Source organism: Plecotus auritus (assembly GCF_963455305.1).
Source record: "Plecotus auritus genome assembly, chromosome: 5".
Taxonomy (NCBI): Eukaryota; Metazoa; Chordata; class Mammalia; order Chiroptera; family Vespertilionidae; genus Plecotus; species Plecotus auritus.
This window is the reverse complement of record NC_137776.1, coordinates 166,923,492-166,937,812: the sequence shown is the minus strand read 5'-3', so window position 1 is coordinate 166,937,812 and position 14,321 is coordinate 166,923,492. Positions and strand designations below refer to the sequence as shown.

The 14,321-nt window shown below is 47.0% G+C and overlaps 1 protein-coding gene across 8 annotated transcripts in view; it reads right to left on the bottom strand.

Moving 5' to 3' along the window:
- Window positions 1–850: 850 nt before the first annotated feature.
- The window catches only part of PALM2AKAP2 (PALM2 and AKAP2 fusion), a 385,911-nt gene continuing 372,440 nt past the window's right edge, over window positions 851–14,321 (bottom strand). For 4 of the 8 annotated variants that reach the window (XM_080669981.1, XM_080669984.1, XM_080669988.1 and 1 more), the window contains 3 exons: window positions 13,674–13,852; window positions 8,633–8,671; window positions 851–4,800 (listed from right to left, as the gene is read on the bottom strand). In XM_080669981.1, the coding sequence (XP_080526107.1) occupies window positions 4,702–4,800; window positions 8,633–8,671; window positions 13,674–13,852 (317 nt within the window). In that variant the 3' untranslated portion in view covers window positions 851–4,701. The remainder of the gene's footprint in view (window positions 4,801–8,632; window positions 8,672–13,673; window positions 13,853–14,321) is intronic. The other 4 variants (XM_080669983.1, XM_080669982.1, XM_080669986.1 and 1 more) reach the window with 3 other exon arrangements.

The window sequence follows — 14,321 nt, the reverse complement described above, 5'->3', positions numbered from 1 at the left end:
GAAGAGGAAGATGTGGTTGAAAAGGGATTGGAAGAAGCCACATAAACGGGGAGAGATGAAGAGGCAGCTGGAGAGGAGACTCGAGGCAGAGGGAAGGGTGGAGACAGGCGGTGGGTAAGGGAGAGCAGGAAGCAGGTGGTCAGGGGTGCAAGGAAGTGCAAGGGGCTGAGAGATGGAACAAAGCAGCTGGATTCTGAAGGGGCGTGAGGAGGCAGAAGGGAGGGAGGCAGGATGACATTTGGGGAGGGAGCTGACTCACCTGTGAAGTCTGAAATTCTGAATCCTTCAGAGGAGAGCCAAGTAAGGTGCTGGGATTGTACTAACAAAAATGAGAGCCTCGCCCAGTCGACCTATGAGCCAGGGGGTCACGGTTTGGTTCCCGGTGAGGGCACATGCCCAGGTGGCAGGCTCTATCCCCTGTGCGGGCTGTGCAGGAGGCAGCAGACCAATGATTCCCTCTCATCATTGATGTTTCCATCTCTCCCTCTCCATTCCTCTCTGAAGTCAATAAAAAAATATTTAAAAAATGAAAATGAAAACCTAAGAGCCATCTGCAAAGCTTTTGAGTTTTACCATTTGTCCTACCTTCTCTTTGACCTTGGAGTCTACCTACCTCATGAAGAGGCACCTGCAGTATTTCGGTGGGTCCTTTCAGAGATTCTGGCTTCTATCGAGGGCAGCTGGGGACCACATAGCAAAAGGGGCGCCCCACCAGCTAGGATGCTTTCTTGGTTCCAAATGTGCAAGAAGCAGATCCTGCCACACAGAAGTAGAGGCCAAGGGCACTGGATGCTGCCGGCGACTCAGTCCTCTGACCTCCCTCCCACAGTCAAACGAGAAGCCATTGTTTATAAAAACACAACACACACTGGGTTTTAATGAGAAAATAATTGTATACTTGCATTGAATGCCTCACAATCACTATAAAACCAAAGCAGAGGACTGACATCTCAGTGGTTAACATACACAGGAGAGCCGGATACAGAGTCTAATATTCAAACACAGTATTGCTGCTTTTGCCCCCTCCTCCTCCAAAAAAAAAAAAAAAAAAGTCATTTGGGTAAAGAGCAACACAAAATCAAAATTGGCAGCTCACTCACTGAATGCTTAGAATTCAGGAAATTGGTTGTCACTAAAATTGGATATACTAAACACGTAAGCTATTTTTTTTTCAATACATAGTTTAATTACATCCATTTTTAGTTGAAAAAAAATGTTTGCTTATCTGTCTTCAGAGACAAGAGCCAACACTGTTTTAGTGTTCCTTGTTACGCTTGTGTGTGTGTGTGCGCGCGTTGTGTATATATGTGGACACTGATCAATATACTGCTTCTATGTCATTGTCTAGGGCGGGCAGCATGCATGGGTGGAAAGAGGCAAAGGAAACTGCATTGTGTCATCTGAGTAGAGCACAGCCTGGCCTCCGGCCACTGACAGACCCTGTTTCCATAATTTCTGGATGAGAAAGCCAAGGCTTGTCAGTAGTTACTCAGCTGCGGAGGAAAGTCTATAAACACTGCTGAACGGAATAACTTTCAGGAAAGCCTTTAACATCTACAGAATCTAAACATCTGTTCTAGTTGAGATGAGCAAGCTTGCGTACTACTTGGGGGCAGGGATGTGAATGGGAGGCCACGTTTCCCACCAGCCTCTTCCTCCCGGAGGATTCGGCAGCAATGACTCTCCTCCAGGGCTCTGTTCCATCTTCAGAAAGTTAAATAGGGGTTCATCAGGGATCCCAGAGCCTAGCGCAGTGCTATGTACAAAGCAGGGGCCCAATGTTGCCTGGATGAGTAAAAAAACTCAAGAGCACAGAGAAAATCTGGCTCTTCCCAGGGAATTTACAGGTTTGTGGGATTACAGGTGAGTGGAGGGAGGAGAGAGACAACAGTTACCTGTGGAAGGCGGTGGAAGGGAATGGACAAATGCCAGGGAGGGGGGGCCACCGTTAAACAGCCATGTGACCGCGGGCTGTCACGGGAACTCTGCATTTGTTGCCTGATCTACGCATGGAGCTCGGACCAAAGGACTCGGTGCGATAAGTGCCTCTGGCCCAACCAGCCAAAGACCGAGGTGTCAGCCTCTGAAGTGAGCCCATGGCTGTGTGGTCTAAAGCCTTCCGTTCAGCTGCAAATCCTCTTCTCAGATGTGGGCTGGAAGTAGGTACACGGGATTCCTTCACATCAGAACAAACGTCTCCAGCTAAGTCCCAAGGACCGCTTCCTCTTGTGAAAGATGGGGAGGTCGTTTAGATCATGTCTATGGTCCTAGCCAGATCCCGAGTCAGATCTGGAAGCAGGCAGCACGGCTCATTTCTGGTGCCACCCACAGGAGCACGCTGCTCTTCTCCACCCTGGCCAGCGGCCGCTGGGCCCTGGGCCGCACCAAGCTGCCGACCCACCTGTTTCCATCCGCGTGCCTGCCTTGGGGACACTGGACATCATCGGGCAAAGCATCCTTCCTGGTTGTCCCATGTCACCTGACAGAACTTCTAACCTAACCCAGATCTCATTTTCCCGAGAATGTCTATCTCCGTGCCAGCCTCCCCCACTCCAAAATTAATTTCTTGCCACAGGGATATTATTCGTCTGGTGCCCCCAGGGGTGGGCACACGAATATTCACTTGGAATATTCAAGAGCAGGATTCATACAGAGATGGCGCCAACTGCCCGTCGGTAGAATGTGGCTTCAAATTGTAGGCTCCCTTGGCAGTCTTAAAGGATCCTTGTAAAGGATCCGACAGTTCCAATTTTCCTTGGTGCCTACTACTTGTCTGTGAATCAACTTCCCCCTAAGTCAACACTAGTCTAATAAAAGGAACAAAGATAATGTGCACAACATCTACATACAAATTTTGTGGAATTGCTACTCATCAGAATTACATATTAGAGCTTATGACACATCATAAAAACAAAAATGAATTTTAGTGAGGTCTGACTTCATTATTGCTTATTTGTAAAAACCACAGTTTTAAAACAAAAGGGAAAAGGGAAAAAAAAAAAGAATGCTGGTCAGGTTTTTTTCTCATGGCCAGAACGGAACATTTTCTCATCCAGAAATGTAGGGCATTCAGTCATTGAGTGCCCTTGTCATATTGCTTTAAATGACAGAGAGAGTAAAGCTGGCATCCTCTATACTATGCTAAGCGTGAATACAAAGCATGAGAATAAATACGGTACTTTCCTACACGTCCAGTTACAAAACTGCTTCAAACTCTGCAACTGTGCCTCATACAAATACCATGTTAGGTCAGTTTACAATGACAAATACTGCATCAGTTCGGTGCCTCTATATCCCTTTTCATAAAAAAGAAATCCTCACTCACTCCTGACGCTGGCTAACAGCTTTGGAGGAAATCACTGTTCACCCTGTCCCATGATCATTCTGGAATTTTAATCCTGACACACACACACACACACTCTTACTCATGAGCATACACACTTTACACCAACACACAGAGGTAGGTGAGTGCGTGCGTACACAGGCACACACACTCACGCACACCGTCTTTAGCATTTGTAGCTGAAATGTCTAGTCTATATTTTCTGTATCATCCTGAAAAACACTGGCTGCTCAACAAAAATATCTCTTACTTCCTTATTTTCCCCACTTTTCCTCCCTCCCTTCTCTCTCTACCTTCATGACCTTCCTTTAATGTTTCATTTCTGATTGATCCAAAATAATTTCTCATTCTTCATACCACCCCTAAGGTCCACTTTATGATATACTAGTAAAATATAAACCCCTTTTACATTTCTTGTCATCTATCTCGCTAAGGCAGAGTTTGCCCTTTTTCAATTGTTGCCATTCTAAAAATACCCCTACCCTCTTGAACCAGATGTTCAATGTGTACAGGCTTTATACATGGGATATTATTTCCCCATCCCATCATAAAAATAGTTGTTGTCCACTAAATATAGTTTTCATAGGAAGAAACATAATCATGAAAATGTGTTCTCCTAACCTACAGATCAGTCAATAGCATAAGCAGACGAGATCCTAAAGCTAAAATAATCCATTTGGTTTGGCTTTCTCCCCCTTTCTCAACCTCCTCATGTAGAACAGATTGTGTTTTGCAATATGAAGAAACATTGTCTTAAAAATAGGGATTTTATGTATTGCGATCATTAATTGCTCCCGATTAAAAACAAGGAAATGTAAGATAAATGGAATCATCATTGCCTCTTCTCAGCAAGGAGAGAAACAGGATTCACGTTATGGCTGCTGGAGTCGATGGAGTTCACCCAACATCTCTGATGCTGAGCGGTAGGCGGGCCACTGGTGCAGAGGCATCTGTGCCAGTAGATTGCACCAGCCTGGGCCCCCTGCTCTCAAATGGCCCCATCGCCATTGTGTTTCCCCCCACCCAGCCAGGCTGGTCTCAGTTCTGCCTGGAACAACCATGTTGATTTGCTTGTAACTTCTTTGTCCTTTGGAGCAGTTGTGGATTGGTCCAAATCCAGGCGATTCTCTGAGCCACAAAAAAATCCTTTCTCTGGTGACTCCTGGGTGTTAGAGTTTGATGGGGGGTGGACTTCTTTTTTCACTTTATGGTTCATTGTTGCAGCTTCTGGTCTACGGAAGGATTGCTGAGATTGTTTGCACTTTAATAAATATTCCATTAAAATGCGGTGATGTGTGGATGGCTTGGCTTCTTGGTAACCCAAGATCCATGAAGCTTCCTGGGTGGAAGGAAGTTTATTATTCATTGTCCTCCTCCTCCTGGTTGGCATAGATCCCCGCCTCCCAGCGCAAGGCCAATGCGCTCTTCCTTCGATTAACCCGTGTGGCCTCAAGGACCTGAAGAGAGAGGGGAAAAAATTACGCAGAGTTCATGATGTTAATTATGTATACAAACCAATTTCTCCATTGTTTTTTTTTCCTCCTTGCCCTCTCAATAGCATCTAATGAGGGGGAAGTAACAGTGCCTGTTCCACTGGGAGGTAGGAGGAAACAAAGGGGGGTGGGAGGTTTTGGGTGTGCACTCATAGCCCAAGTCCCTTTGCTATTTGACCTATAGTTAGTAATACAGATGACTCATTTTCCTGAAACGTTCTGCAAGTTTCTTTGAACGAGACTTGACTGCATCAAGTCTTCAGATGGGTGCTGTCTGACAGAAATATCCTGTACCTGGGCCATCCAGTAGGGTAGCCACCAGCCACACATGGCACCGAGCACTTGAAATAGGCCTGGTGTGGCCGAGAAACTAAATATTTAATTTTAGTTAATTTTCATTGAAATATCCTCACAGAGCGCGTAGTGACAGCACAGCTCTAGACTGCCTTAGTCACATTGTAAACAAGCAAACTAGAGAACAAGGCCAAACCACTGGGCCAGTGTGAACTCAATCCATTAGGCTTTGTGATCTATATAAGCTGTGATCATATTTCTATCATGAAAGCCTACTTTGGTATAATTAAGCTTCAAGGAGACATTAAGGGGAGCGGGGGAGAGGATAGCTTTTCAGGCCAATGAAAAGCAACCTGAGCATTTTGATGCAACTTGAGGGCCGTAAGTGCTAATAAGTGAGATGAAAGGTGACAACATCAAGGACGAGTCAGCTCACCACCATCAGGGTAGGGCCTCCCTCCCTAGAATAGTCTGTGGGCTCCTGGGAGGGGGGAGGGAGGGGTGGGATGGGGAAATCACTTCCAGCTTTGGTTTGATCAGGATGAGACCCAGCTGAATAACATGTAGGGTGCCAACACGTGAGAAATGGTCGAGTACATGACACTCCACCCAAAGCATGCCCATGCAAGCCAGCCAGCTCAACTGCTGTGGCATTAGCTTAGGGTGTGAAGTTTCTGATTTTAAGGAAAAGTCCAGCAGAGCCAACCCTGGTTGGTAATCCAAATAGCAAGGAAGGCTTTGCTTATCCTAAGAACGATCATTTTGACAGCGACAGTGATGCTGGCAACTCCAAAGAAGGAAGGAGATGCGGGTGACGGGCCGTGCTGGGAGCCCAGACATAAGCAGATCCTGGGGGTCCATCTCAACCTGCTTCTCTGCCCCCCTGACAAACGAACTGACTTCCCAGAGCGCCCGTGTGCTTTCCTCTCGGAAGCCTCCCTCAGTCCTCCAGCAGGGACAACTGGACTTGACATGTAGGACACAGTCTGTTACGCACATAAGCCATGCCATACAATGTTTTGTGTGTAAGCATATCATGGCCACGTACTCAATATCTAAGAATAAGGTATCAGTAGGAAAAAGCATGCTTTCAAATGTGTTATAAGTAGAGGATTCTTCTGGGCAGTGCATGGTCACATGGTATTGAGCAGCAGTGCTGGACCGGAATTGGAAGTCCTGAGCTTTATTTCCAGCTCTGGAGCATGTTGTTCTTGTTCATGGTATCTGGTGCCTCAACTTTCTTCATCTGCAAAATGGACACGCACCACTGCCCTGCGTCATAGGCTTTCTCAGGAGGCAGTGCTGACTCTGAAGTCCAGGCAGGTCTAGGTGTACATCCTCGTGACTGTGTCACCTTGGGAAAGTTTGCCCTCATGCCTCAGTTCTCTTGTATAAATAATGGGAACAATAAAAAATACAGTATAGAGTTGGCCTGAGGAATAAATGAGGCACCGTATGGGAAGCATTTAGCAATAGCTCCCAGTGTATAGTAAGTTCTCAAACAATAATTATTTCTATCATTGTGTGAAGGGAATTCATAAACTATTGAGTGGTAATCAAATATAAGGCATTTTTATAAGGATCTCTACCCTGTGCAAACTGGCCATCTGTTCACCTTGCATATACAAACTGAAAGGTGTACCTGAAAGCTAAAAAATACATCTAAGGTTCTGAAAACCAGTTAGACATTGAGAAAAGTACATGTAATGATATTCTCAATATTCATTTTATACCTGATGAAAGGAAATTGCTGACAATCACCAGCTTATGTATCTAGTTAATTATAATTATTTTGCTAAATAGGGAGATTTAAAGTATACTGTGCTATAGGTTAGCACAACCAATATGATAATTTTCAATATGTAGCAAATGTGAGGCTATCTAAGCCCTATAACCAGTACTTCTATTTCTAATATGGAGAGAAATTCCCCCTTAGGTGCACAAAGAGATATGGATGATATCATCCAGCAAAGCATTGTTGGTAGCAGCAATAAAAATTTTTTAGAACACGAAACAACCTACATTTCTATCACTAGGAGGGTGAATAAACAGTGACATGTTCATTCAATGGAATACTATACAGCCGTTATAACGAGTGACCTAGAACCATAAAAATCAAGATGGACACATCTAAAAACAATGCAGACAAAACAGAGGAAGGAGTGGAGGATACTACAATATGATGTCATTTATAGGAAGTTCTAAAACATGCAAAATCAGAACATTATTTACATATATATAGTGTAAGTATAAAAACATGCATGAAATCGATGAACACCAAACTCAAAAATAACTACCTCTCGGGAGAGAGAGAAAGGAGAACTGGGAGAAGTAACAGGAGGGGTAAGTTCTACTTGCAATATTAATTTCTTTTTAAAATATTAAGCACATATTATGAGATGATAAGAATGGACAAAGCTGGATAGACAGGCTTTATTATTTTATTATGTTATGTTATTTAGCACATTCGAATGCCTGCTCCATGACATCAGGGACTGTTTTGTTGACTGCTCTACTCTCAGAACCTAGAAAAGTGCCTGATGCATTGTAGGTGCTCAAAAAGTCGTTAACAGAGCAAGTGAATGAACGATTCTCTCCACATTCTGTATACCTGAAATAATCCTTTTAAAATAAAAATAATACAATGCTGTAGAAATAAAAATACGAAATGCTTTCTCACAGGAAAGAGAAAAATATTAAAAAATAGGGAAAAAGAAAAATGTGCTTTTCACAGCACAAGTTTGTTAAATCTGTATAAGAGAAAGTTGTAGCCCCATTGGCGTGGTTCAGTGGTTGAGTGTCGACTTATGAACTAGGAGGTCACAGTTTGATTCCCGGTCAGGGCACATGCCCAGGTTGTGGCTCAATTACCAGTAGGGAGCATTCAGGAGGCAACCAATCAATGATTCTCTCTCATGATTGCTATTTCTCTCTCTCTCTCTCCTTTCCTCTCCAAAATCAGTAACAAATATATTAAAAAATAAAAATAAAATAAAATAAAGTTGTAGGGGAAAGGAGACTTTGAGGGAAATTCAATGCACAAAGCTTCCAAAACAAAAATACAGATTGAACAGTTGGGTAAAAGGGAAGCTGGCTGGTTCACTTCTGGAATAACTTATCCTAAAGCGATGACCCGGAGTTCCCTGGACGTGTGCTAAGGTAAACAAAGGATTCGGTCCTCTTGAGCTGCATCGCTTTCTAACCAGACCAGGGTATATTTGCTATCAGTGCCTGAAGAAACAAAAACGTCTTCCAGATCCATGAGCAGGGCAAGGTCTTTTCCATCCCACCACACGGCAAAGCACAGCAGGGTGCATCGTTGTTGTGTGCACGCCAACGTGTTGAGGCAGTTCCCCCAGTTCAGAAACAACAGGAAGAAAAAGATACGGAGACACACTGCTTTCTTGTCCTTCTCATTCAACCCACCAGGAAACAGCAAACCACAACCGCATGCACCTGGCCAGGCATGCAGGAAGACCAAGACAAACAAGTTGAAAAGTACCTCGGAAGTCACCTTGCAAGACAGTAACTTAGAGGTGTACTGGCAGAGAGGGAAAAGACCAGGGTTAGTACATGGCAGAGACACACTCCCAGATCCCCCCGCCCCCTGCTGGGAACCGGTACCACAGGGGGCAGACAGCAGGGCAGTAACACCAGTTACACACCCATGCCAAGACTTGCTTCATCTGATATTAGTTTATTTAGAAATCTGTATCTTTTGGAGCAAATAGATACCCTATTATTTTTAATAAAAAATATCAGATAAGCCATACTTTGTTAATTCAAGATTTGTTGCTTCCATTTTCTGTGCTTTGAATTAACAAGACCCCCACCCCCACCCCGCCCCGCTTTGTAACCAGACGCCCACAGCAAGGTCTCTGAGGGCCATTTTGGATTTGCTAGAATCCGAAGCCAAAGAGCCTTTTCTCTTCTTGTAGCCTCTCTGAACTCCAAAGCAGTCTCGTAGCTGTTTGTCCAATGAAAAGGAGACCCTAACTACTGATAAAGGGAGCTCAAATGCAAGGTTTGTGGAGGTAGAGTCTCTGACGCTGACCTAAGGATGCCTAGGGAACATGGACAATTTCCTGCAAATGGGGTGCTCACAGAGAAACTGAAACGATCCTCCTTTAGGAGACTAAGTCACTGCAAGAAAAGCTTAGGAGCGGGGGGGGGGGGGCGGGGAGGAATCCTGGTCATGGGAACTGAGATAGAAGGACCCACTTTGGGCAGCCCCCTCCAGAACTGTGGTTGTGATCTTGCATTTACACTGGTCTTTGGCACTGGTAACCACTGAGATCATAGATCTGTGATCACTGACTGCTTCTTCTAGGGAGCACTTAAAAATGACAGTTCTGTAGCGATCAGGCTGCTGGCTAGGAGCGGATGAATTTGGAGTTCTCTTCTTTGCACCTTCCTAGGCTGTGAGTGAGAACCCAAGAGAAAGCTGGGCAGCACAAAGCATCACTGATTGTGGGTGAGCCTTTGTGTGGAGGAACTGGAGGCAGATGAGCTTCTTTCAACCACTCGATGGCAGTACGGCCACAAAGGGTGTCCTGGTCTAGAGAAAAATGTGTGCCAGGATTTCTTAGAAAGGCAGTAACTGCTTGCCCCCAGCTTTGATTTAACCCGGGAGGACCGATGAGGCCGTCTCTTATTCCAAGACCGGCAACAATGGCTGAAAGTCCTCAGCACCTATTCTCGGGGCAACAGAGAGAGAACCCAGGGAAAACTCATCAAGAGTAGATCCTGTGCTAGGAGTGAGGGAGGGGCTGGATTTAGACGCAGACTAGCATCCCTTTAGTTGAGAAAGAGAAAGCAACCCCACCAAGTTCAAGGGCATCCTTGACTCAACCCATCGTTGTCTAAGGCTCAGGTCAAGCTGGGGGAACAACTGGCCAGAAAAACACTTGCCTAAATATCCTTCTTTTGCATGTCACCAAGAAACCCTTTAGAACACTATGATTCACCAGTCCAGAATGTGCTGTGGGGAGCAGAGATGGCATCAGGCCCAGATAAGGGGACCTTTCCACAGAAGGTTTCCGGATAAGAGACAGCCACAATAAGAGCAGGACGGCTGCCTTTGGGTGTGTGGTGTGCACTGCACAAAAGCACCAGGGTCGGGTTGGGGGGAGGGGATTGGCGGGGTTGAAGCTCAGTCTCCTCACTCCACTCACCTACTGTGTGGCTGGTGCAGGCTGGGTCCCCACAGAGGGAAAGGGGTGCCTTTTTAACATTTTCACGAAGGCCATGTGTAGGTTGCTAAACAGCCAGGGCAACTCTCCTACCTCCCAAAATAGCCAAGAGGTCCCTTAGTACGTGGGGCCTGGCTGAAGCCTCCAGCTTGGAGACACTCATTGGTGACCATGCCATGCAGGACAAGGAAGCCAGCCCAGATGGGTACAAACGGTGGGCACCTGCTCTGAGATGGTAACAGGGATGGTAGATGGGGATAAGTTTTTGAGAAAAGGGACTTTTTTCTAGTTCTCTGTCATTGACTTTTTCACCAACTGCAAAATGAGCAGAATGCCCACAGTCGACTCACTGTCACCAACCGTGACTCCTGAGTGATGTTGCATGAGAAAGTCCATGATTTAATTTTCCATCTTCTGTCCTCCTCTGAGCCCTCACCTCGTTCCCAGCAGGAGAGGAGACAGCTCAGGACCATGAAAAGCCCACCAAATGCTGTACAGTCGTCCCCCACATCACCCCCTGGCAGGGATTCCAGGCGCCAGAGGCCTCCCTGCCGATCCTGCACATGGTTTTTCACAGAGTGTGAAAAAGTCATGATCTTGAGCTGGAGACAGGTCTCCAGAGACCAGTGCTGCTCTGGGGTAGGGGGGTGCGCCACACCTGTTTTGATGGCGACGGACAGTTTTCGCAGGTCACGTGGCAAAAGTTACTCATGAGCACTGCAGGTGCGGCTCCGGGGGGCTTCTCTGTCTTCCCGTCCTTCTGTCCTTCCTGCGCGTTCATGCCCTTGTGTCTAATGTATCACAACGCACACATCCCAGTCACCCCATCTTGTTGGTGAGTCTGCCTTCTCCTTAGGAAGCACAGCAAAGAAGAATTGTTTTTGTTCAATTCAGAAAGAGCTGAATTGAACAAACGTATGGACAAGCCCATGGTTGGGTCCCGGTCATGTGTGAGGGAGTCCTCAGTGAGTTTTTGGAAGGCATATTGGCAGGTGGACCCGCCAATATTGGTGCCGGGGCGACACTGACCCAGGTGAGCCAGGTGAGGTTCTTAGAGGATGGAGAATCTAAGAAGCCATTGTTGGCCCAGAGAATAGCGTGTGTGAATGGAAGCAGAACAGAACTACAGCTTCTAGGGGCAGGGAAGCCAGTTACACAACTCAGGCATCAAGCAACCCATCTGCTCCTATTTATTCTCCTTCTGAGATCAGAGACAACTAAAGAAGGGGCCACGGACCAGCCAGGAAAGCAAATGAAGGCTTGTTCGTTCCGGCAGGTGAACTTTAAATATTCCCCAGGGACTGACGCAGGCACAATAGCAAAGATCCCCTGAACCGAAAGGGCTGGAAATGGGGTTATGGGGGGCTCTGATCACATGTTTGCTTTAGAAGCAATCTGAGTATGCTTTTCCCAAATGTGGGTCTCTTAAAGGGATTTAGGGATTGTTTTGTTCTGTTCCTAAGAATTTTCAACAACGAACTTGGTTCTCTTGTCATATCGGTAACAGTGAAAAGCACTTGGCCTTGAATCCAAGATCTGGAGATAGGAACCACTGGATTAGTTAGTGGGTTTCCTCCTTGTATGGAAAGTTTATTTACTCGAGAAAAACAGACACAGGAGGCTGCCTCTTCACCGCACACATGCAGAGCAACCAGTGTATTAGAACCCCGATTCCGAGCAGCTGCCCAGTGCCCAGGGAAATCCAACCCGAATGGCGTTCGCCGGGGCGGCTGCCTGAGAGCCAGCGTTGGCATGAAAGAGGCTTCCGCCTCTGCCTGTGGAAGGGGCTGACAGCAGGCTCTTCCCTTCTGTGTGGGTTTTCCCTGCAGCATCTGCACCTTGACACAAAAGGCACGCACGAGAGACACCGAGACGGTGCTGAGAAAACACTCGCGTGGCGCCCATGCAAAGCGGTTCTATCAGTTCCCCCCCTTCTACACCAGAATTCGAGGGGCCGCTCGGCCCACCTCCCCAGTGTGGCTGGTGCATGGCTGGAACCACTGGAGGAAAGAAACAGCTATTTTTCTAGCGCGAGGCTGCAAAATGGTCACAGGCTGCAGAAAATACCCAAAGGTAAACTCCATACTTTAAGTGGGGCTGCAAAGGGCCGGCTAACGGGACCTGGTGGGCAGAAAACATCCGATGGGCTCAGGGAAGTCTGCGGCAGCCACAGGGGGCCAGGCCCCTCCCACGGTGCAATAGGAAAGCAGCTCAGAGACACCCCGGCCTGATGGAGGAGCTGAGTCAGGATCCTGAGGAGTTCAGGTGGAGACCCAAGGAGAGAGCCGGGGAGGCGCCAGGTGAGCCAGCTGTCACAGGTGTGCTTGCTTTCTCTACCAACATATTGTGAAAGCAACACTGAGCATCAGTGCAGAAATCCTTTAACTTCGTCAACCGGGACGTGGAAGGTGATAGGTCAGCCTGGAGTTCTGACTGTGAGCCCCACAGCATTCACGTTTAAGGCGCACAAATAATTTATCATCCAAACTGGGGCGCTTTTAAGAGTGGGAGGGGATGCTATTAATAATGACACCAGGACAACAGGCTTACCCCAGGGCTGTCCCAGGTAAACTGGGTGGCGTCCTCCACAGACCCAAGCTATTTGTGACCTACGTGTAACCGGGGGGGGAAGAGGCAGTCACCTCAGTAAGTGCTAAGAGACTGGGGCCAGCAGACTCCTAGGAGGTTGGCGTGGACCCCTCAGGCTGATCCCCGGCTCCCGGCTGTGGAACCACAGCCCTCACGTCTCTTGTGGGAGAAAGAAACCACAGAGCAGATGACTTCCTTCATGGTCAATGTGAACAGCACACGCAAAGTTCTCAGGGTTGAGGGGAGCAGGTGGCCGTGTGGTTTTTAACCGTCATTTTAAATGGCTCTTTCCTGCTAAACTGAACGCCAAGGCTTGGTAACAGCCCCAAACGCACTCAGTCTTTTGAGCACTGAGTAACATTCCGAGGGATTGCCCAGAGTAGACGTTGAAGGAATAGCATCATCATAGTTCTCCAGAGAAATGAAACTCTACAGAGTGGGCAGCGATGGCAGAAAGCAGCAGCTCCCTGGTGCCTGAGATGATTTCAGGGCCCCTCCATCCTTCTTCCCTTCTTGCATCAAACAGCCACACACTAACATGGCCAGAGGCTCCAATTACAGATGGCAGAAAGAAGACCGCTTCCTTGCCGGCTCAATGTTTCTGAGAAACAAGGCAAAAATCCCAACCCCACCTCCAGGCGTGTAAAAACACACATTAGAAAATCGGCTTAGGAGCCAGTTTACTGGCAGACAACTGTCTACAGCTCAGTCACGCTACGTTCGCCCTCGGGGAAGTGGAAGAGGAAAGGAGAAGGAACTTACACTACTATCATCCATTCTCTCGCGCCTTTTAGATTTGTGTGTCTCATAGTCTTCCATGAGGGTCTGCATCAGATTCTTGGGCCGCTGGGATCCGGCAGCCTCTTCGGGGGCTAAGTCAGGCTGCGAGCTGGGGCCTTCAGGTGTGGGGGATGGAGGAGGTCTGACTTTCTCTATTTTCCCTGAAACAATACGAAGAGAACACCCTTTCTAAGCTTGTCTGCTCGTGACTGCTTTCAGAAAGAGGAGAAAACTGGCAAAAAAACCAAACAAAAACCGAGCGCCGACATAGTGGTACAGAACAATGGTTACGTCAGGACATTTTATTATAGGGATCAAAGTACGTAAGGATAATGTCACAAACCATCCAACAAGGACCTCCAGGAACCCAGTGCTAAAAAGTCAGATGTAAGAGGCCCATTGGGCAGTTTGCAAATATAGGTCAGGCAGACAGACACTGGCTCCAGTTTGGGGGACATGTCATAGAATGAGACTGTGAGGGGACAGCACCTTTGAGCCTTAGACACACCTTTTATAGATGAAGGAAACCGAGGTCCTGCAAAGGGAGGGTTGTGCTGAGGTCCCCTCACCAGGTTCTTTCTTGTCTTACCAAAAGCCATCACCTACCATCTCACCTGCCCAAGCTTCATG